At 51.2% G+C, this 24,102-nt stretch overlaps 1 protein-coding gene and 1 pseudogene across 4 annotated transcripts in view; one reads left to right on the top strand and one right to left on the bottom strand.

Annotated features, from left to right (window-relative positions):
* LOC114487781 (biogenesis of lysosome-related organelles complex 1 subunit 4-like) overlaps positions 1-1,958 on the top strand; it is a 6,526-nt pseudogene extending 4,568 nt beyond the window's left edge.
* Positions 1,959-10,984: 9,026 nt separating this feature from the next.
* Positions 10,985-24,102, bottom strand: part of ZHX3 (zinc fingers and homeoboxes 3) — a 115,030-nt gene continuing 101,912 nt past the window's right edge. For 3 of the 4 annotated variants that reach the window (XM_028498647.2, XM_024128521.3, XM_007099943.4), the window contains 2 exons: positions 13,218-16,217; positions 10,985-11,174 (listed from right to left, as the gene is read on the bottom strand). In XM_028498647.2, coding sequence (XP_028354448.1) covers positions 11,164-11,174; positions 13,218-16,065 — 2,859 coding nt within the window. In that variant the 5' untranslated portion in view covers positions 16,066-16,217 and the 3' untranslated portion in view covers positions 10,985-11,163. The remainder of the gene's footprint in view (positions 11,175-13,217; positions 16,218-24,102) is intronic. The other variant, XM_028498648.2, reaches the window with a different exon arrangement.

Genomic DNA, 24,102 nt, shown 5'->3' with positions numbered 1-24,102 from the left:
GTTCCTCTCCCTCCTGTTGGCCTGTGGGCTGTCCCCCTGGGCTGCAAGGCCCGCTGCTGGTAAGGACACTCTCCCCTTCTGTCCAGGGCCCCGCGAAGGACTCGGGTCAATGGAGACAACCGCCTCTAGCTGTGCCCCAGCCTCGTTGAGAGCAGCGGGTGCTGTGCACCTCACGGAGGGCCGTGGACTGGGTTCCTGGGAAGCTGCCTGCGTGGCAGCCTTCCTGGCCTTGCTGCCTGGAGCCTGGATTCCAGCAGTGGACGCTAGACGGAAAGCATGCCGTTAATGAAATGTATCACTCACTATTCGGGGCCTCCACGCCCCAGCTCTGGGTGAAGGCAAAAACTGTACTGTGCCTCGCATTTAAGCACACACATCTGGCCCTGCCTTCTGGAGATGGAGCCTTCCATCTGTGGGACCAGGACCACGGCCGCAGCCTCTCAGAGAGGCTGCCTCAGCCTGCGGCACGAGAGGCTCTGAGGGGGCCACTGACATTCCTGAGAGGAGGGGAGGAGGAGCAGCTTTGCTGGGCTAGGGCGACGAAGTTTACATAGTCCTGTAGCTTTAAAACCACAGCCGGGCAGGGAGGGAGGGTAGCTGTTCCCGCAGTTCGGCCCTGGAGCCTGGGCGGAGGAGCACAGGGCCTGCCTGGAGAGGAGGACGCAGCACAAGGGCACGTTGCCCACCCCACGACCAGGAGCACCACCCAGCCTGACAGACGCGGGGCCGCGTGGGAACATAGCGGCATTGGGCAGCCGGGCTGTGGAGGGTTGCCCCGAGAGGGCCAGCGGAGGAGACCGAGCCCCCGGTGCCACCTGGAGCGGGGACAGTGACGACGTGCCCAAGGCCACAGCAGCACCCCGGGGCCATGGGAGGACGAGGGCCCCGGGGCTGGATGCGCTGGGCTGTGGCGCCACCTGCCTGCGGCCTGGACGCAAGCCTGAAGCACCCGCTCAACAGGGTGGACCTGTTTGTGGGCGCTGGATGTGCTGGGCGGCGACTCCTCCCACGTGGTCAACGAGGACATGCCTGCGTTCACGCCACGGCCCCCCGAGATCCACAGCAAGGCGACAGCTTGGTCAGGACGATTGGCGCCAGTGGGGCCAGAATGGAAAAGCCGGTCACCAAGGCAGAGGTCAAGCTGGGCACTGTCCCCGTACGTTCAGGAAACTCCTGCACACAAGTAACGTGTCCTCCCTCTGCAAGGCACCCTCCGCAGCCCCAGCAGGCTGGCTGTGAACCCCAAATCAAACCGAAGACCACTTTCCCTGTTGCATCGAAAGAAAGACCTTGGATCTGAATCTGCCAGATGACAGTGCAAGGGGACGCTGTCTGAGATGATCTCTCTCAAGTATTTGTGAAATCATCAATCAAATCCTGTTAATAGACGTACATGATGTTGGAGTATGGAATTTTAAAGTTTATTTTTTGCACACTCTATTTCTCGCGATCTTCATTACTTCACATAGGATGTATGATTTTCTACGTCTTCCACTTTGACCTGAAAGCTGCTTGGTGAGGGGATTGGGGAAGCAGAATGAATGAACTTATCATCTGTGCACTGTGGCAGAACTGTTGTTATTTTTATGGATTTTACAGCTCAACAGTGTTACCTTTTCAAGATTTATATCTACTCTTCAGAAGAACCACTGAGCCGTTAAAGCCTTGTTGTTATTCGATCCTAATAGTGATTCAGTTTTCTATAGCTTACTTTTAGGATAGACGGTAAATTATTTAACATTATATTAAACTTTCCATATCATGGACTGTAAACCGAAGGAAATTATACAATATTTCTGAGAAAACGTATTGACTTATTTAAACTAATTCTGAAGTTGTATTTGAAAGTATGACCTCACAGTCAGCTGTCCTTAGCAAACATGTCTATATATGGTTGCCAACGTTTGGTTTATAATTTAAATGTTAATAAAAATTTTAAATTTTATTGGAAAAGCTTTCCTTCTGAAAAGGACTATAAAAAATGGAATTATTTTTCTTCTCGATGGTATTGTAATGACGTTTTGCTCCCCACCCTTGGAGGGAAACGTCTGAGAGGAGAGCGGTGGTGGGCTGCCTGCCCCGCTGGCAGGGGTTGATTTGGGATGTTAAGCACCGTCAGGAATGGGCGAGGCGGGGTGGGGGGAGTGGGGAGGAGAAGACAGAGCAAAGCCTGTTCTGGTGATGGAGGTCTCTTTAAAGGCAAGGAGAACACAGGGTGCTTTCCCTCAGGGAGGAACGAGCGATTAAGGAGCTGCCGGCCTCGTGGGGAACAAGCAGCGGGTGCTGAAGGTCACTCACTGCTGCGCTCAACGGCAGTTTCTGTCCAGCTGGCGAGAAGACCCAAGGAAGGCGACGGAAGGTTGGGGAGGACAGAGGCCGGGGTCCAAGACCGTGGGCAGGAAGGTGCTTCAGCATAGCCAGCATTCAGCTCACGCAAACCTGCTGCCCACACCTGGGCGCAGGGCTGGCCGTTTGCTAGCTCTGTTGCCCTCTTAAGATCTAACTAACTGCCAGGTAAATTATCCTCATGTCCTTTACCCTTTAACTTGTGTGTTCTTCTGGAGGCTCGGCAAAGCCTGCTGTTCTCTGGAGACTTGTCACCTAGGGACGCTCGCTCACCTGGTGGTTATTCTGCAGTAGAAGCAGGTGAGGAGTTTCTGTTCACCTCCCAGATCCAGCAGATCTTCCCTCTGGGCTACGGGGAGGTGTGAGGCCACTTCCTCCTCCAGCTCTTCCACCGAGGGTGTGGCAGCATAGAAGTGCAGCCTGCCTGTGAGCAAGCCCTGGTTTCCACGGGCAGCCAGCTTTCACGGTGAACAGGAAGGAACCAGAGTCCCCTTCCCAGTTCCACAGAAACCTCGCCTTAAAAAAAAAAACAACAAAAAAAAACATTCAAATGTACATTTCTGGGTGCCACTCTGGTTGCCTCTGTAGCTTGCAGACAAAATCTCTGTGCCTAGAACACGGTTTATTGGGCCCTGCCCTTCCCTTCCTGTGGCTATTTTTGTAATGGTCTGTGCTGGTGTGGATTGAAAATGATGCTGTACAGAGAAAAGAGCTGCCTGCCTGATGGATGGGTGGGGACAGGCATAGTAAGCCAGGCCAGGAAGCCTGAGAAGATCTGTCATTGAAGAGACGCCGGTAAGTGTAATCGGTTGGTTGGTAGAAGGGTCATTGGCACACCACCTGGTGTGATAATGTGGGTAGGTACCCAAGCATGGTCGCTGGCCTCAAGATTTTTTTGAAGACAAGCCCAAGGTGGATTTAGGTGTCAGTTCAGAGCATCCCTTTTCTGTATGAAAAATCAGACCAAGACATACATTCCCCAAGTTCTCAGATTTGGGGCCAGTCCTGGTCCATTGTAGACCCCCTCTGAGTACCATCCACCTGGAGAGCTGGGATCACAGTTTAAAATGTTTCCTGTCGTCTCTGAACTAGATCAGCCGGAGCGCCCCTGCTCGGGTTCTTGCTGGCCCCTTGGCTTTCTTCCTGGAACTTCGTGGTCTGACTCAGAGGAGGGTGGTCTTTTCCCTCGGACGAGAAGGTGGTAGGTGGGAATTAACCTAGGCTTTCCTGACCCGTGTTTTCCCAGAGTCTTATGGGCAGGAGAAAAAAGCTTTTCTAACCAGTGACGGAAGAGGTTCTGTGCTGGCCGTTGGGTAAGGAGCCATCTGTGCCGTCATGTGACTTCCCTGGCTGTGGGTGTAGACCACTTTCATTTTCCCAGGACAGCCCTCCTTTACTGGCTCTGCTGTCTCAGGCGGCCTCACTGACCTGAGACACGCCTCCTCCGGGCTCTCCTATGATAGCCAGGTGACTGCCTTTGCCTTTCACTGCAAGTGTCTTGGTCCTTCTTCCTAGTGGAAAGCAGGACAGCAAATTGGAGCAAATGCACAGATCAGCATCACCTCGAATTCCTCCAGACCTGACAATGGTTGAATGACCCAGGAGGCCCAGCGTTGGCGGGGGGGTGGGGGGGTGCTGGGGGGAGACCCTCACTGGGGATGGGACGTCCTGGCCCACGGTGGGGAGTGGCCTGCCTCAACACACGTGCACACAGCACCGCCTACAAGGACAGAGGCTTTCTGCAGCCTGACCAGAGGGCTCAGGTCAGGAAGCCCCTCTCCACGGGCTGCCCTGCAGGGAGGAGAGAGGAGCAGTTTCTGGCCTCGTCACAGCCCTTGACAAGGGTCTGTGGTCTTGAGCGCTGAAGGCAGGGCCTTCCCCGGCCCCCCACCTGAACGTCATCACCCACGGCTGCGCCCAGGGCTAGACACTCACCAGCCTTCCAGCTTGAGCTCATCATCTCTCACCACCTCAGTTCTGTTGGGCGAGAAAACAACGCTAAGTAGTACCAGGTCACCCCACCAAACGAGTTCGTGGAACAGAACGCGGTCGTCCTCCTGGCCATTTCAGTTGAACTGATCAAGTCCTGTCTCAGCCTGAGAGTCCTCAGTGGGTCTTCCAGGGTCAGTCGGGGGTTCTGTTCCCTGCTGGAGGCCACTGCAGCTGGCCCAAGGACACCCACAGTGACCCCTGGCTGCCACTGCTGCCCACTCCGTCGTCCATGGTTAGGTCCTCTGCGAGCTGCTGCCTGTGTCTGCAGCCACCACGGGGTCAGCTGACTGGCTTCAGGGTTCCACACTCAGTTGGTCTAGCTCCCGAGGACTTGCTTTTTAGGTTCAGCACAAAGCTGCTTCCCCAAGACTTAAGCTGGCCTCCAGAGGGCCAGGTCAGGAACAGGGCCTGGTGTGCCCTTGGGTGTCCTGCCTTGGTGTGTCCCCGCCCCAGGGGCTTTGTCAGGGGCCCCTTTTGCCGTTGGCACAGGCCCTGAGCGTCACCCCAACAAGATTCAATTGCTTTGAACATTAGAAGTTGGCCTTTAATCCTATTCCTTCAAGGCCCCAGGGTCCTTAGACATATTCGCCACCCTCTCCTTAGCCAATGACAAGCTTATCAGTACCCTCCTCCCAGATGGCTGATGGCTCCAGGTCTGACTCAGTTTCCCTTTGTCTAGCATAAATTCTGCCACGCTGCACTTCCTTCCCCAAGGAGGCACTCCAGCGACCCCGCACGTGCGAGACGGGCGAGCTGGAACTTTCCTGGAGCGCCTGAGGGAAACTGCCCCACTCACCCCTCCATGTTGAGGGTCTTGCCCCCAAGGTAAATCAGGAGATAGAAGTGTTCTCAGCTTTCTTTGATTCCACCACAAAATAGTCAGCAGATGAGAAATGCGTTTACGTTTTTATTTAGGAGCAATCGAAAGATTTTCAGTACCATTTCGGCCCATTTCAAATTGTACAAGCAGTTTGTCCCTGTTCCCCTCCCTTATCCAAATCCACAGATACAAAATCTAGGAAATGTGCAATTTGCATCTTAGAAATAGCAGCATCCCCACAGGGGACCTTGTGAGGCCTGGAGACTCAGCCCAGAGAGGGCAGCCCACTCCTCCCGCCCCGGCGCAGCCCCGGTCCAAAGGCAAGTTCCATCTTCCTGTTAAAAACATTTCCCCAGGGTGAAGAACCCCCTTCCACCCAGGCCCGGTGACAGCCAAAGTGTGCCTGTGCCTCTCTCTCGGTTTGGTCTCTCACATGCAGCCACTGCAGGAGGAGGGGCCCTCTGGACAAACAGAAGCTGGGCAGTGGCCTCTTAGCACCAAGACAATGGCTTCTTCGGCGTCTCTGGGAGACGGGAAGCGCACCACAAGCCAGCTGCCCCTGCCCTCTCCAGCCTCCCTTCCACAGATACCCTCGCCCTCAGGGAACAAAGGGTCTGAGCTGAAGACCAGACCGGAAGTGGGTGGCAGAAAACCAGGAACCTGCAGGCCTCTGGCAACCTCTTCCCAACTTGCACAAAGGCCGCACCGCTCAGTACCCTTTCAGTCAACCACGTCGCGGGGGCGGGGTGGGGGAGGACGAGGTCTCTTCAACAACAACGATGGCACAGTCTGGCCCTCCCAACGCACTGAACAAGACGGTGCTGGGGAGCAGGGTGGGAACCTGCTGCCCGGGGGCGAGCACCCCTCCCCGCCCGCATCACCCAGTGGCCTGCCGACCAGGCTGCATCCGCTGAGGGTGGCGCTGGCTCTCCAGGCCACGTCTGCAGCAAACCGCGGGACAGGGCAGCAGGCCGGGCCGGAGCCAGGGATGAACGACAGTCTCTCTCTGAACACAAATTACAGGATTAGCAGGCACCCCTCTCCGGGTGCCTGCTCTGCGGCTGACTCCTGAGAAAGACCACGGGCCTGCAGCTTTCTGTGTTCCACGACTCCAGATGGCCTCCACCCGAGACATTCCACCTCCAACTCCGGTCACATCGGAGGCCTTCAAACCACTCATCAAGGGGAGGAACAGACGTCATAAAGCATTAGCCGAGAAAAGCTACTCATCAACACACACGCGGCGGAGCCCGGCTCCTGAATTCAGGAAAGGGCGCTCATGGCAGGTAAGCACACAGACTCCTCTCAGGTCCCAGCTTGCCTCCTGCCCCGAGTGGACAGCAGGAGAGACTCCCACAGCCGGAGGGAAGACAGCCCGCTCCACCCCGTGGGGCTCTGGCTCGAGCAGCCTGAGGGCTGTGAAAGCCTGGGGCCTAGGACAGCAAAGCAGGAACTACACATTCTCTGCGAATCCTCACAGTCCCGCAAACCACAAGACAGGATTTTAACAACGCGAGGCAGCAGGTGCTGCCCCCCCCACCGCCCCGTCCACAGGGTCAGCGGTGCCTGCTCGCTCCCCCACTCTGGGTCCCCACCCCTGCTCAGGTAGCATGGTTGGTTCCCGTGGGGTCCAGGCTGTGGGTCTCCAGTCTGGCTGCAGGACTGGGGCCCCGAGCAAAGGAGAGGCCGGACTGACAAGCAAGTCACTGGTCTGCTCCTCCCCCCGCTCGGACTCTGGGTCAACCTGGGGGAGCTGCCATCAGCCCTCGCCCCCCCTCCCCAGCGCGACGGCACTGGGGACACGCACAGATTGCAGCAGAAACGAATTCCAGCCGAGGTCTGTGGGTTCCATCTAGACCTAGAGCTGCGCCGGTCAGCAAGCCCAGCAGCTCTGTGACCCCCACCTCCACCCTCCACTCACTCGGCCCAAGTCAGCATCCAACCCTTGGTTGAGAGGTTGCCTGCAGCCGCCTCAGCCCCGACATTGCTCGGCTCGGCTACTGTGAATGGGCCACAGGAGACAAAACAGACCGAAGCCTTGCTCCGGGAGGGGCCCGTTCAGGAAAGGGCGTGGGCTCCACACTCCCCACTTTTTCGGATGTTGGAGCTTCTCTGAGGGCAGGTGCTCCCCCAGTCACACGGAGATGGCCCCCCAGTCCCGGGCAGGAAGGCTGGGAGTGCCTGTGCTCCTGAGAAAGGGAGCGAAGGAAGCCGGTTCAGGAGCGCTGGAGAGGGGCCTCCAGTGGGAGTGGGGAGGATGGAGCCCCGTTACTCTCCTGACCTGGGCAGGCTGCCGGCTTCCGCCTGGAAGGGCTGGCCACGCGGACCTTTACGTGTCTAGAGGACTTTTCTTCTCCAGCACGTAACTGAGCTTTGCCAATCAATGGGATACAGAACAATCTAGACATAATACAAAAGGTGAGTCAAACCCCAATAACCTGCCCCAGGTAAAATCTGAGCAAGGAAAAAGGGGGAAGAAACTTTAGGAAAAGCCCAAACTCCAGGTTTGGTTTGTATAAGATTTTCTTCTTGGCTGGTTCTCCTCTCCTGCAAAGTGCCTCTATCCACTTGGGCTGCAATGTTTGAATAGACAAAGCCGCTCCGACCCGAGGATTCTGGTCCGAGAAGAGGACAGGAAGACAAGAGGCAACCGGGCCCAAAGCAGGGAGGCACAAGCAGGGAGCTGTGGGTGAGGAGGTGCCCCAAAAGGGCGACGCTGAGCCTCTGTGGAAGCCAGCCTGGCACACGGGGGAGAGGGGCTGTCACAGGACCTGCCATGGGACCACGGACTGAGTAGGACAAAGCCCATGACACCCACATCTCGGCCTGGAGAACATGCTGAGACTTCCCGGTGGGACGGCCTTCCAGGGCCGTGAGCACACTCAGGAGCCTGCAGGTACCACTGACCCTCACCCACCTCCCACCTTTGCTTCCCAACAGCAGGGCGGGCACTTGGTTGCGAGGGCCATACAGGGCCACCCACCCCAGGTGCCACGAGTCCTCCAGCCAGGCTTTCCACTTAAGGAGCCCGTGACTCAGGAAAACGAGAGCCCGCCTTCCAAATCACAAAGCTCCTCAATAGTCAAGAATTAATATACGTAATCAAAGTATGCAAAGTATCTGTATCCATAAATCCCAGAATGGTGATCTGGGCTCACTTATTAAAACTGGATCTACAACCCCATGTAAAAAATATAATAAACCAAACATGTACAAGACACAGGCAGCAAGAAACACTGACATATTTCACCATCTCTGATGAGTCCAAGTGCATACAGAGAAGAGAGGAAAGATTAGTCACCTTACAAAACAAGCTTTTTCTTTGGGAGAGACTAACTCCACCCTACTTCCCTCAACTCTAGAGCCCACAGACTGCCCTCTCCTGAAGGCAGCAGCACAATCTAACCCTGGGTGGGGCGCAAACCGTAGCGGCCTCCCTGGCCACGGGGCCGGCTGCGGCCGTCCTGCGGCCCCGCCGCACTTTGGCGCGCGCCGGCTCCAGGCTGCTGAGGTTGCGTCTCTGTAGACAGTTGGCTGTGTTCCTGGTTTTGCCCCCAGGGCCCTGGGTACCTGCTGCGACGTCCCTTTAGGCACCTGCTCGATGAACCAACCATTTCTGTCTCCATCACCTCATTCCTTAGTCACTCGGGTCCCAGAGTAAAGGAAGGAGGAGGGTCTGTCCGGCCTGGGCAGTCTCGCCGTTTGGAGGGTGGTCCTGGCTAGCGGGCAGGCTGACGCCTGTGAGCAAAACCTGCCCGCGGGCAGCACCATGACGCTTCCAGCTTTTAAGGACGAGCTGGTGCTGAGGTCGGGGCCCTACGTCCTGCGTGAACTTGTCCACCATGTAATTTATGTTTTCTGTTTCGCTGTTTGGGTTGTAAATGACGTGAATACAAATAAAATAACCAAGAAACTCCTCTGTAAAGACACGGCCCTCGGCTGGGGCACGCAGGACTCTGGGAGTGACGCCGGCAGGGTGGCGTCGCGGACACTCGGAGGTGGCTTCGCGCAGGGCCGCCCTGGCCTCCCCCGCAACCCCCCCGACACGGGCTGCTCTCCCCAACACCCACGTGCCGCGTCAGGCGGACACGTCACGAGTAAAGCATCAAACGAGTATCTGTGCTGTATATGGATACATATAAATTAATCTGCATGTACATAACCACTACAGGAAAAGTTCTAGGTGTCTGTTCTCTGAAGGAAGGCAATCGCTTGCCATTCTGGGCAATTCCGCAAAGAGGGCTTGGGGCTAAAAATGGAAAGGATACAAAAACAGGCTGCCAAACTTGCCAAGTCCTCACAAGTCACCTGTTTGAAACCAAGAAGAGGTGGTCCCTAACGGGACAGGGCAAGCGAGAGGAGACACTTTAGAAGAACAATGGTTCAAGGGCTTTTGATTTCCAAAGAAAAGCCTCTCCTGGAGGCAGGAGGTGCGACCCCCATCTCTGTGCTCGGAGCCAAACCCGGGAGGTACCCTGCCCAGCCCAGTTCCCAGGGGTGTGGGGGAGAAGGACCGTGCCAAACACCACCCCACCCCCCAGTATTTCTTGCCCAAAGCCCCTGCCCTCTCTCTGGGGTCTCCGAGGCCTTGGTGCTCTGGGAAGCAGGTGGTTTCTGGGAGGTGATGCACCTTTGCCAGCCCCCTCTTTACCTGCTGCTCTCAGGGCAGCCGGTCACGGGGAGATAGGGATTTACCGTGTAGCACAGCTTTGTAGGCAAGTTTCTCAATGTTTCAAAGGCACCTTTTCCTGTGACTTTTCTCAGTTAAAAAAATGGATATGAGGGTTAGGCTTAAGTAGACAGAGATCTTGTTTCCAAGTTTTGGGATATAAATATAGAACTTTAAAAACATCCTCACAAGGACCTGTCCAGCAATGTCCAGCATGCCAACCAGGCCCCAGGCACGGGGGCCAGGAGGACTCTGGGTCTTCTGCTGGGAACCCCACATGCAGGTCTTTGTGCTGAGGGCCACCCCGGCTCCGATAATTCCGAGAAGTCCCCGAATCCCGCCAGCTCTCAGTCTAACCAGGCGAGCGTGGGCCTGCCTTCCCACACCAGAGGCGGCTCTGGGGTGAGGGTGGACAGAGGGCAGAGAGAGCCCCAGCAGCTGTGCACCTTCACTCCCATCCCCCATCCGTTTCGCTTGTCAATTTTCCTCTAAACGTGTCTAGACTGAAAAAAAAAAAAAAAAAAAAAGGCGGCACATAGGTCAGTACATTAGGCTTAACAACAAATGTTTCTTTAGTTGATCTGATCACTGAAGAGTTATGGTCCATGATTTACACTCCCATGGAAAAGCAGAATTACTGTAACAACTTACGAGAGTGGTAAGCATCAAACACTAATCACAGAACCGGTCGGTTTTCTGAACTGCGGGTAACAGCGGGTTCTGCGCTGATCGTCCCGTAAGGCAAGGCAAACCGGCCATGCAGTGTTGCTGTTCACGGCTGAAGGAGCAGAGGTCTCTTCAAAGGTGCTGCCTTCCCGGAGGAGCGCAAAGGGCGCCCCAGCGGTTGCAGGTGTGGTTCTGAGCGTGTGATAACCCCGGCCTGACCATGGAAGGTGCGGGAACACGCGGCCCAGCAATCTCCAGAGAACAGACACGGGGCATTTCCAGAGATGATGTAAAAGACCATGTACTGCTTTGCTAACCAAAGTTTCTATGTAATGAAAGTGTTTATAATCTGATGTTTTATTAAATGTGTATAGGCAGATTTATATGTTAAAAACTTGATTCTGTGTCTATGAATATGAAATCTGAACTATTTATCCACTGGAAGGCAAAGGAAAGGTCCTACATTGTGGGCGGAAGAACTGCCAGACGCTCCTCCCTGCTCGCTGGGGTGGCGGGCCGGGTGCGGGCAGCGGCAGGCTTGGCCGCGTGGAGACCCGTGTGAGCCTGGCGGGCCAGGTACGGCGGCAGCCCGGGGCAGCAGAGAGGGGTCAGGCCCTTCCACGTGGAGGGCGGCCGCCCCGGCCAGGCCTTCACAGCCATCGGTTCCGGTTCAGTCAGTTTCTGAGGAGAAAACACAGGCCCGTCACCTCTGTGTGCATCACCAGGATGGCCCGTCCTCCCACATCTGGGTACTTAATCCCACTGGCCCGGCCTTCCCACCAGCCCCTCCCTGCCTTCCAGCCTGAGGGGAAGTGGGGAAGGGCGCATGGGCTGAGGACAGGGTGCTGGCTAAACCCAGCGGGGCACTGGGGCCACCCAGGGACCACCCGAACCGGGGCGTGGAGCCGGGGCGGGAGCCCTCGCCGTGTGCTGCCCTCCCCCCATCCACGGCTCTCCAGGGAACGCTGCTGTCGCACAGCAGCAGCTGGTCTACTTCCTAATGTGTGTCCCACCGATGCCCTCCCTTCATTTGCCGGGGGGGGCCGTTGGGAGAGGCCCTCACCCTCGATGCTTACAGGTGGGTCCCCGGCGTCGAGGCTGGCTCGGGAAGCCGTGAGAAACCAGCTACAGACAGACAGACAGGCCCTCCCTGTCCCCTCGGGTACCTCCCTCAGCCAGAAGAGGGTGATGCCACGATGGCACAGCCGCCCTGGCCACTCCTGCTCTGTCCCACCTAGGACACCAGCTCCTTGCTTAGTGTTGGAGCTACCGGCTGAGGGGAGCCGGTGGATTTAAACCCATTCATCCCAACTCCAGGTTAGCATTTTTAATTGTGGTCAAATATACGTCACATAAAACCTACCATTTTAACCATTTTTAATAAGTATACAATTAAGTGGCATTAAGTACATTCACAATGTGTAACCACCACCCTATTTCCAGCTACAGAATGTAATTCAAAAAAAAAAAAAGAATATAATTCAGTAGAATTTCAATTTAAAAAAAAAAAAAACCTAAAGAAATTAGTTTTTCCTGGGCTTCCCTGGTGGCGCAGTGGTTAAGAATCCGCCTGCTGATGCAGGGGACACGGGTTCGTGCCCCGGTCCGGGAAGATCCCACATGCCGTGGAGCGGCTAGGCCCGTGAGCCACAACTACAAAAAGAAAGAAATTAGTTTTTCCTAGTGCCCAGCAATCTGCCATTTTGCTGGCAGAGCCAAAGCCAGGGGTGGGCAGGCCCGGTGCTGAAGAAGATGCCTGAGGCAACCCGCCCTGTGAGCCCACACCTGCTCCCTGGTGCCCATGATGCTCCCTGCGGGGACCTCACTGACTCACAGGGGCTTGGAGGAAACAAGGTCGAGTCCAGAAACGCCGGCCCTGGAACCACCTTCTAAAGGTCCCAAATCAGGGAATCTGGGAATCCAGATACTTCCTTGGTTTCCACAGCCTCCCGTGAAGAACTCAGCTACCTCGCTCCTGGCCAACCTGTGACAAGGCCACCCAAGAGGAGGGTGGGAGGAAAGGGAGAGGCCAGGAACTCAGAGATCAAGACCCGAGAAAATCAACACCCAATAACGTGATTTGTCTGAGGCTTCAAACTGTCTTCAGTAAAATAATCTTCTAAAGCTTTCTTTCAAGTACTAATAATGTTCTGATCCAGAGAAACTGAGGAACAAAATTCAAGCTTTCGATTCCATGTTATGTCTAAGAGGGAAGAAGATTTTCCACTACCTCTACATCAGGAAGAATAATTGAAATACAAATTACAGGATTTTTCACCCTTTAAAAAGAAAAGCACTTCATGTATCTAAGGTCAATTAAAGGCCCCCTCTGCTTTTGTTCACCAATTTGGGTTGGATTTCCTCGTAAGTCCTATTCTCTCTCTCTTACCCAGTGGTCGTGGTTCTAATCGGCTCAGATGACGTTCTGACCTATTCTCCTTTGGCTAAGAAATGACTAGAAAAGGGTGGGCCCTTGAAGGTTCACTACACTCCTTCCCCCGTGCAGGTTTAACAAACACGAAACGAAAAACCAACTGTCAAGCCTTTATCATGTGATGATGCTCCAACGTATTCTGCTGCCAGGTGCCCCCGGAAGCAGCCAGACAACATGGTCCTGCTGCCAGACAGCCTTACAAACAGCAGATGCCCCGGCACTGGATTCGGTGCCTGCCACAGGTGCCCCCCAGACCCACAGAGGACGGCACAGCCCCACAGGCTCCTTACCCAGCTGAGGTCCAGCCTGGGGACTCGGCGTGTCAACGGGCTCTGAGCTGGCCTCAGGGGCACTGGGCTCCCATGACTCACTGTTTTCGGACACCTCTGAATAGGTGTCGCCCATCCCTTTGTGAACTGCTGCAGGGTCGCTGGGGCCCTGGCCCTCACCATCCGTGTCGGCCACGGCCCGGGTCTCCTCGCCCATCCTCTCGGCAAACCACTGCTTGACCTGCTGGGCGCTCATCTGGGTCTTGTCGCAGAGGCTCTGCAGGTCCTGCTCGTACAGCATCTTGTGGGTCATGTAATAGTCTTGCAGCAGCTCCCGGTTGCCGGGGCTGATGACCAGCAGCCCGGGGGGGAAGTTGCCCCGCCTGTAGTCTTCGTACCACTTGAGCTGGCCGTTCTTCAGGGCGTACCTGCTGTCCCCGAACCAGCGCACCACCTCAGGCCGCGGCAGGCCCGTCTGGGCCATGATGGAGTCGTAGTCCTGGTTGCTGGGCCACTGCGTCTGCAGGAAGAGCTGCCGCAGCAGGTGCCGCTGCTGGGCCGTCTTCCTGTAGCTCACCTTGCCCGGCAGCTGCTCCACTGGCTTGCTGGGCACGTCGTCCTCGGGCTCACAGGTGCCCAGCCCCGGGAGCTCGCCCTTGCCGTTGGCCTCCGTGACTCGCAGGTTCTTGAGGTTGATTTTGATGGGGCTGACTTTGCGTTCTGCCAGCACGTGGCTGCCGGGCGCTTCCGGGGAGCCGTCTTCCCCTGGGACCCTCAGGTCCCTGGCAGAGCCCTCCTCCCCATCGTCCTCGGCGGCCTCCTCCTCCCCCTGAGAGGTGCCCTCCTCAGCCTTCTTGGCCTCCTCGGCACTCACTTTTTTCCGTCTCTCTGAAAACCAGCCATCAATCTCCCTGCGGGTCATTTTGGTCTCGGTCCTCAGGCGGTCCAGTTCCTCGTCGAGAGGAAGGGGGTTTTGTGCAAAACTGTTCTCCAGGGCTCTGAGCTGCTCGGGGGCCCGCTCCTTGTATTTGGTTGGTGTGAAGTCGGGGGTCTGGTGCCAGGACTGTCGCTTGGCAGAAGGGGGGGTAGCCGGGGTGGCCGCTGTCAGGAGGCAGGTCACCTCCGGGGCCTTGGACGCCAGGGAGAAGGGCACCTCGGGCACAGAGTCGACGAGGAGGGCACCATGCTCCCCAGCCAGCCCGGCCCTGGAGCCCTTCAGGTTCCGGCAGTGGTACCTGCGGTCGCTGAACCACTTCCGCACCTCACGGGTGCTGAGGCCGGTCACTTTGGTCAGATGCTCAACTTCGCTCTGTCCTGGGAACTGGTTCCGACAGAAGCTCCCTTTCAGAGCTGACAGCTGTTCGTGAGATTTCTTGTTTTTGTAGATGCTGGCATCCAGGAAGGCTTGGGAGGTGATGCTGGGGCACGCCGTGAGGAGGGACTGGGCAGCATTCACCACCTTCACGGCGGACGTTGTATTTGAACACACGGTGTTAATGGGCGCAACAGCGGGCAGCTTGGGGACAGATGTGGCTGCCAGGGGGAGAGATGAGCTGGGTGCCTGCAACCCATTGGCCATCAGTGGCTGAGTGACCAGAAGTCCCCCAGCTGTGCCCTCTGGCTGGCCCACCACGTGGCCAGGCAGAGTGGGCTGGATGAGATGTTGGACGCTGCCGCCACCGGCAACCAGCGGGGTGTTGAGGACAGTGATCGTGGGCTGAGGGACGGACTGAATGACCGTGTTGAACATCTTTTTCCGGGCGTCCTCAATCTCCTCCGGGGACCAGCTGATACCTTGCTTCAGCCTCTGGGCGGTGAACCAGATCTTGAGCTGTTCTTCCGGGTACTTGGTGACCACAGTCAAATAGCAGAGCTCGGCTTTGGTTGGGTAGGGGAACTTGTGGAAGGAGTTCTTCAGAAAGCTGTTGGAGTCCATGGCCGCGTTGTACGTGGGAATGCTGCTCAGGGGGATCATCACTTTGGGGAGGGACTTGGCCGTGGGCAGGGGCTGGTGGGCGTGGTGCTGGGCGTGCGGGGGCGGCTGCTGAAGGGAGAGGAACTGGGCGATGCCCGCAGGCAGCACCGGCACCGTCCCCAGCAGGGGCCCGTTGGCCGAGTGGGGGGGTTTTGCGGAGTTGGTAGAGGCCTGGCTGACCGGGGCTGCCCCGTTGACAAAGGCGTGGTCCCCCTCTTTCACCTCCGTGTCCCCAGCTGAAGGGTTCGGTAAGGCCTCCCCAGTAGGTTGACTGGGGACGTTCTCCTTGAGCGTGTGAATTTTTTTGGCTTCGGCTTTGCCTTTCATTATCTTCATGATTGGAGTTTTGGTGATGATGATTTCCGCCTGTCCATCCGTCCCTTCCATGTTTGGCTCCCCCGACGGGTCGGGAGGGCTGGTGCTCTCGGGGACACTCTGCTCCACGATGACATGATTGTCTGGCTTGGCCACATTCCACACAAAGCTGGCTTCCCCTGAGTGACACTTGGCATTGTGCAGAGAAAGCCCCTCAGGAGTTTTTGCCAGAAAACTGCATTCAGTGCATACAAAGTTTGGGTCTTTGCTAAAGTCTGTGTGCTCTGAGCTCAGGTGTCCCACAAACCGGGTTATGTCCTGGGATCTGAAGTCACAGCATTTACAGGCATATGTGTAGCCGTCCAAGGTGCTCCGGTGCCCGTTGGCCAGTGCGGTGCTGTCTGGACTGCTGGTGCCCTGGGTGGCCTCGCCGCTGGCGGTGGCAGCTTCTGGGGGCAGCTCCTGCGGGGGCCCCTCGGGCACGGGCTCCTCGGGCAGGGCCTCGGCGCCGGTGTCCTGCAGCACCACAGTCTTCACGGGGATCATGCACGGGGTGGTGGACTTCCTCTTGCTGGCCATGGCGACAGCCGCGCAGGGTGATCAGTGGGCGACAGTTCGTCCTGTCGGGGGCCTCACAGCACAGGTTCCAGCTGCTCCATGAGGCCCAAAGAAACAGCTTCCGAGGGCAGCTTTTTCAATTGTTTGCAGAAAGCAGGTTTTCCCTATCAAACCTGAGGAGGAAAAGAGAAACGGTGAGCATTCCTCTCTTGGGCAGTGTGTGTATTTCCCAGATTCCCAGGCACACTCCACTGCTTGCCTTCGATCACCTGGGCCTTTTCCCAAGGAATCCAACATCCAACCTCGGATGTGACTTTTGAGTCAGAAGCCCCCCAGACACTCACAAAATAGTTCCCTGAGGAATGACGCGGGGACGTCCCAACACCACTGGACAAACTTCAGCCATGTGTTTCTGTGTTGTGTTTCCCTCTGTTTCCTCGCATAAAATAACTCAGATTCAAAAATGATAACAACAAAAAAACCCCTCTCTGGACCTCCAAATGAATTCTGACCGTGTCATAGTGAGAACAAAAGATCCTATTGTAATTCTTGTTTAAATGTTTGGGCCCACAAGGGTTTTCTTTTCATAGCCTTCCCACGTGTGAGAGCAGGACACCCGCTCCAGGCCCAGAGGCCAAGCCCACTGCAGTGCGTACACCGGGGAAGGGCACTGATGCCACAGGAGCGGGGCTCTGCGGGCGTCCCTGCCTGCTACCCTGTCACCCCAGCCCCCTGTTGCTCAGGTGAAGCCCGAGGTCGGAGGGTCAGGGGATCCACAGACGTGGTTTGTGGCCCATGAACCGTACATCTCTCTCTGGGGCAGCAACCCCACAAGTAGCCTCACCTTGGGTGTGCACGCTACCCGTGACCTTGTATTGGGCTTACTTTTTATTTTTTTCAGTGCCTTTATTAGTCCTTACATAAAAAACCAAAAAACAAAAATCCTTAAATCTTTGTTCCATTTCAAATTTATTTCAAAAGCTGGGATGATTGATTTATTTACATGTAAAATACTACTACTACTAATTCTTTCATGAGATGCCAGGAGAAAAGTATTTCTGTGATCTCTACTATTAACACACCACCACAATCATCATTACCTTTCTTTTAGCAAATTGCAATGCTGATAATGACTAAAATAATAGTAATTCTAATACCAGAATCATGTTATCATCAGTGTTTGGATTTGATATAAAAATGTAAAGAAAATTAAATACCTCTATTCAAATTCATAGTAAATAAACACAGCAAACTATTTTTTCTGATTTTAAGACTAGTCCTGGTGATCATGATGATAAAAAATAATTACTCTTAAAAAAATAGTTGGTGTGAGATAAGGATAAACAGACACCCAGTGTACCCACTTGTCACCATTTCCCCCACTGATGTGAAATGTCATGCATGTTTTTTTAACTTAATTTTTAATAGTAAAAAAAAAATCAATAGAAAATGAAATTTAAGAAAGCCACCTATAATCTTCCATCTAGTCCAGATATTTTATACACATTTTTAATCATTAATGGGCACACACTTGTGTTTTGGTTTTTTTCACTAAACATTTCATCATCAACAGTGTCATTAAATCAGCTTCGTAATTATAATATGCAATAGCTGCCTAATAATGTACCACTACGGACTTAACCTCCTCTGCTATGAACTGGCTTTCAGCGTGCCACTCTCAAAGGTGACAGTGAAATGACCTCTAGGCATATAGGATGTATTTCTTCTATCGTATTATTTCCTGAGGCTGGGCGCACAGAAACGGGTAATTTACCAGTTCAACAAGTATCAACGTTTCTAAGCTCTTCTATCTATATATTACCGGCAAACATTTTAAATCAAGTGCTTTACCACCTGATTAGATTCCAAATCAGGAAAACTAAGAATGATACAGTTATGTTTCCAGTAAGCCAATCAGATTTTCAGATAAGACACTGAAGATATCAAATAGAATATGTGAATGTGCAAGTGACATAAGAAAAAACAGATAAATCAGACATCATCAAAATTAAAAAACTTCTGTGCTTTAAAGGTCATCATCAAGAAAGTGAAAAAGACAAGCCACAGAATGGGAGAAAATATTTGCAAATCACATATCTGGTAAGGCGCTCATAACTGAATAATAAAAAGACAAAAACCCAATTTAAAAATAGGTAAAGGATTTGAATAGACATTTCTCCAAAGAAGACATTCAAATGGCCAATAAGCATATTTAAAAAGTGCTCAACATCATTAGTCATTAGGGAAATACAAATTAAAACAACAATGAGATACCAATTCACACTCACCAGGATGGCTATAATCACAATGACAGATAATACTACAGGTGAGGAAGTGGGGGAAACCAGAGCCCTCCTACATTGCTGGTGGGAAGGTGAAATGGAGCAGCCACTGCTGCACTTCAGAAAACAGTTTGGCAGTTCCTCAGAAAGTTATATATACAGTTACCATAAGACCCAGTAATTCCACTACTAGGTATATACCAAATAGAAATGAAAATATGTCCACACAAATATTCAGAGCATCCTCACAATAACAGCCAAATAGTAGAAGCAACCTCAACGGCCATCAATGGGTGAATGAATAAACACAATACGGCATGTCCCTATGACGGACTACTGTTCAGCCATAGAAAGGCATGAAATACTGACACATGCTACAGCATGGACAGAAACATCATGAAGACAGACACAAAATGCCACATATCATGTGACTGCATTTGTATGAAACACCCAGAACAGGTACATCCATAGCGACAGAAAATAGATTAGTGTTTGCCAAGGGCCGAGGGGAGGGGAGAAAGGGGACTGACCACTAATGGGGATGAGGTTTCTTTTGGGGGTGATGCAAATGTTCTAAAATTAGGTAGTGGTGATGGTTGCATAAAACTGTGAATATACTGAAAACCACTGAAAGGACTTCAAAAACCTAAGAAAGGTGGAGGACAGAAAGTTACAGCACTTGGTTCTGTAGAAGAGGGTCATCATTCTCACTTCTAAGGTTACAGGTGATGCCATTGATTTATGACTTCCTGATTTGCCTTCCTCTTCCTGACTTCTGCCCTGGGGAAAGGTGAAAGGCAGTGGCTGTAAACGTCAGGTTTGAGGCGAGAGATGGAAGAGAACCACAGACCTGGCAGCTAAGGAAGCAAGCGTGCTCACCAGGAGGCCAGGGAGCAGCGGAGCTGAGGGGCGGGGAAGTGCAGGCCCAAGGTACACAGCACCTGACACTCAGGCCTAACTGACATTTGCTATGGGGACTGGGCTCCACCGAGGAAGAGTTACATTATGTCCCTCGTATTTTATTTACTAAGGCTGAGAAGGGGACAACATGAAGATGCGTTTGATTGGGGAAATGGTCCCAATGTCATTCACAACTAAGTCTCAGGGTAGAGCCCCGAACTGTGTTTCAAACCAGTGATGGAGGGGAGCACCACTGCCCCCCACTCTCTGAGGGAGTCAGTCATCCACGATGAAGATGAGTGAACAACAGCAGTGGGGGAGGGGGGAGGGGGGCAGCCACTGCCAAAGGTCACTGAGTGTTTAATACCAATACCGTAGGGAGTGCTTTTAGCCACACCCTCTCCTTTTACTCTCACAGCAAACCCCAGAGGAGGAACTATTGTCACTCCCGTTGTACAGACAAGAAAGACAAGGCTCAGAGAAGTGCAGTAACCACCTGAAGGGCGCATAGTTAGGAGGCAGCAGAGGCTGGCAAGCTGGTTACAGAGCCTGCCCTCAACCGCTCCACGCACTGAGCTCTCCGAGCAACCACAACACTGCTGGAGGAAGGCCTGCATGACTTTCCTGAGCTGTATTTCCCCCCGGTGTTTATTAGGAAAGATTTCAAACATTCAGTAAAGTTGAAAGAATTGTTCAGTGAATACCCACGTACTCACCACCTGGCTACTGCCACAGGGCTACTTCCAGAAACATGACCCATGTAGGTAAGCTGGGGTTGGTCTATTTGTCATACATTTTTTAAAGGGTATCCAATAAAAGCGGTGCTTAAAGGGGAAAGCTCTAATTATCTAGAAACCACTCCTCCAGAAGGCACTCATGGACCGCGCCTGACAAGCAAGGCAGCAATTACTGTGAGGAAACACACTGCCGAGTGGAGCCCCGAGTGAGGTGAGCTGTATAAATGTGAGGTTCTGTGCTGCCAAAGAGACTCGCAGCAAAGGACCAGATGACAATTGCAGGTTCTTCATTCTTTGTACAATCCTTTCTATACCCTGTCTCGCAAGTTTCTGCCTTATAAATGGACTGTTTTTTTAATGAGGAAATAAGGCTGAAAGTACATAGCTTTCCCCCCAGAATCTGTCTTTGGAACCTGGGAATTGCTCAATTCCCTAAATTAACAAAGCTGCAGCTAATTGTCACTGTACTTCAGCACTGCGAAATATCACACATATGGGGGCTGGAAATGAGTTTGTAGATCAAATTCTTTAAGTGTTTAGCTTTAAATTATAGATAAGTCAGGAACTTTCTGTTGTTTTAATTCTCAGGAAGGAACTGAAAGGACAATAAGAGTTCAACAAAAGATTTCAAATGTTTAGAAGGCGACTGTCAGTAGACGCTTTCCAAGTGTTACGGTGGCCGGGCCTCGGCCCTCCTGGACATGCAACCCACAATTTATTGATAGAAACAGGAATAATGGGAGAAGCTGACAGAGTTACAGAAACATAATCAGAGATTTCAATATACTACTCGTGGTTTTGAAAGCTCAAGTAGACAACAAGAAAGGATGTGAAGAATGAGACTTCTGTAACGAGGATGATTTGACAGATTTGGGTAGTCTTGAATATTCCACAGTAATCAACTTCATATTCTTTTAAGAACATTCATGAGACATATTTAGAAGTCGGTCATGTGGTATAATGGATCACAAGGAAACCTCAACTCATTCCAAAATAAAAATTTGCAGGTAGCATTCCCTTTTCTTTGTAATTGTTAGCAATACAGATTTACGTTGAAATTTATCCTTTTTCCTTTCTATTTCAAATGATGCTCTATGTAGAGTTTCTCTCAGAAATAATGAAGAAAAGTGAAAATCCTTCCTATTCTCCCCAGAGATAGCCACTGTTAACAATCTAGGGCCCATTATTTCAGATATGTTTTCTAGACATAAGTTACTATAACCAATTTTTTTAAAAACCAAAAAAGGAGTTATATTTTCACATTCTGTTCTGATCCTCTTTTTTTCTTCCCACAACAATGTAGTTCCAACATCTCTCCATGTCAGAAGCTACAGTTTATCTCACTCTTTTAAACAATGTTCCAATTTATGCATGCATCATAATTTACTTAACCAACCTAGCTCTTAACAGACATTTGCATTTCACCAATTTTTTAAACTCTTACAAAAATGGCTCAATGGCTATCCCTGCGAATACTTTTGTGCATTTGAAAATATCTGAAATTCTGAATTTCTTATAAGTACAATTGCTGTGGCATTTAAAATACTGTCAGTAAACTACAAAATTGCCCTCTAAATAGGTGGTACTGATTTTCACCCCCATCACCAGAGAATGAAGTGATCTAAGTGTCACTGCATGTCATCACTACTTCTAGTCTTTGCTAATACATACATGAAAAACTGGTCACTACTGTTTTAACTTGCATTTCTTTACAGGCATGGCTGAGAATCTTTTCACATGTTACTGACATTTTGTGATAAATTATTTTTTGTCCATTTTTCTATGGATTTTAAGAGTTCTCTATATATTAAGGAAATTGGCTCTTCATCATCTATCAGAGGAAGCTGTGGTTTATACCAACATTGCAAGGATGTTTTAAAACTAGGAAATCTCTAAAAATCATTAACATCATTAATAAATTAAAGGAGAGAAACCAAAACAGCACTTAACAGGATTACACTCTCGTTTTTTCTTGTGGTAAAAAACATGTAACTTAAAATTTACCACCTTAACTATTTTTAAGTGTACAGTAGTGTTAACTACACCCACACTGTTGTATGTCAGATTTCCAGACCTCTTTTCATCTTGCAGAACTGCAACACTATACTCACTGAACAAAAATTGGTCCCCTTTCCCCTTCCCCAGCCCCTGAAAACCACCATTCTACTTTCTGCCTCTACAAGTTTGACAACTTTAGACACCTCATGTAAGTGGATCCATGCAGAACTTGTGTTTCTGTGACTGGCTTATTTCACTTATGTCCTCAAGGTTCACCCATGTGGTATCATGTGACAGGATTCCCTTCCTTTGAAGAGCTAAATAATATTCCATTGTGTGTGTATACATATACATACATATATATACATTGTGCGTGTGTATATATATATGTGTATACGTGTGTGTGTGTGTGTGTGTGTGTGTGTGTGTGTGTATTCTCCACATTTTCTTTATCCATTCATCTGGTGATGGACATTTAAGTTGCTTTCATATCTTGGCTATTGTAAATAATGCTATGAACATGGCTGTACAAATATCAAGTTCCTGCTTTCAATTCTTCTGGATAGAAACCCTGAAGTAGGTTTGCTGGACACATGGATTTACTAAGGAACCTTCATAATGTTTTCCATAGTATCTACACCATTTTACATTCCCAACAGTGGCAAGGGTTCCAACTTTTCCACACCCTCACCAACACTTATTATTTTTGTGTGTGTGGTTTTTTTGGTTTTTTTTGGGGGGAGGGCGTGGGGTAGAGAGTGGCCATCCTAACAGGCATGAGGTGATATCCGATTTAGTTTGATCTGCATTTCGCTAATGATTAGTGATGTTGAGCATCTCTTCATATGCTTGTTGGCCTTTTGTATAGCTTCTTTGGAGAAATGTCTATCCAAGTCCTTTGCCCATTTTTAATCAGGTTGTTTTCTGTTTTTGTGTTGTAAGAGTTCTTTATGTATTCCAGATATTAACCCATTATCAAATATATGGTTTGCAAATATTTTCTTCCATTCTATAGGTTGCCTTTTCTTTCTGTTCACTGTTTCCTTTGATGCACAGAAGTTTTTAAGGTTAATATAGTCCCATTTGTCTATTTTTGCTTTTGTTACATGTGCTTTTTGTGTCACAGCCAAGAAATCACTGCCAAACCAATATCATGAAGCTTTTCCCCTATGTTTCCTTCCAGGAGTTTTACAGTTTCAGGTCTTATGTTTAGGTCTTTATTTTTGACTTAATTTTTATATATGATGTAAAGTAATGGTCCAACTTTATTCTTTTTCATGTGGATGTCCAGTTTTCCCACATCACCATTTGTTGAACATTTGTTGTTTTTTGGTTTTTTTTTTTTTTTTTTTTTTTTTTGCGGTACGCGGGCCTCTCACTGTTGTGGCGGCCTCTCCCGTCGTGGAGCACAGGCTCCGGAAGCGCAGGCCCAGAGGCCATGGCTCACGGGCCCAGCCGCTCCGCGGCATGTGGGATCTGGCCGGACCGGGGCACGAACCTGCGTCCCCTGCATCGGCAGGCGGACTCTCAACCATTGCGCCACCAGGGAAGCCCTTGTTGAACATTTGTTGAAGAGACTATCCTTTCTCCACTGTGTAGCCTTGGCATCCTTGCTGAAGATCATTTGGTCATATGTGAGATAGTTTTATTTCTGGGCTCTGTATTCTGTTCCATTGGTCTGTGCCTGTCTTTATGCCAGTACCATACTGTTTTTATCACTGTAGTTTTGTAATATACTTTGAAATCAGGATGTGTGAGGCCTCCGGCTTTCTTTTTCTTTCACAAGATTGTTTTGGCTATTCAGGGTCCTTTGAGATTCCATATGAATTTTAGAATTTTTTTTTCCATTTCTGCAAACAAACGTCAATGGGATACCGACAGGGATAGCACTGAACCTGCAGATTACTTTGGGTAGTATGGACATTTTAAACAATATTAAGTTTTTCAATCTATGAACATGAGATGTCTATTTACTTGCATCCTCTTTAATTTCTTTTGGAATTGTTCTGTAGTTTTTAATGTACAAGTCTTTTGACTCCTTGATTAAGCTTAAGTATTTTATTCTTTCTGACACTACTGTAAATGAGATTATTTTCCTAATTTCCTTTTTGGATTTTTCCCTGTTGGTATATAGAAGCTGA

Source organism: Physeter macrocephalus, chromosome 14, assembly GCF_002837175.3.
Source record: "Physeter macrocephalus isolate SW-GA chromosome 14, ASM283717v5, whole genome shotgun sequence".
NCBI lineage: Eukaryota > Metazoa > Chordata > Mammalia > Artiodactyla > Physeteridae > Physeter > Physeter macrocephalus.
The sequence above is the reverse complement of the archived record's forward strand: the minus strand, read 5'-3'. Positions and strand labels throughout refer to the sequence as shown.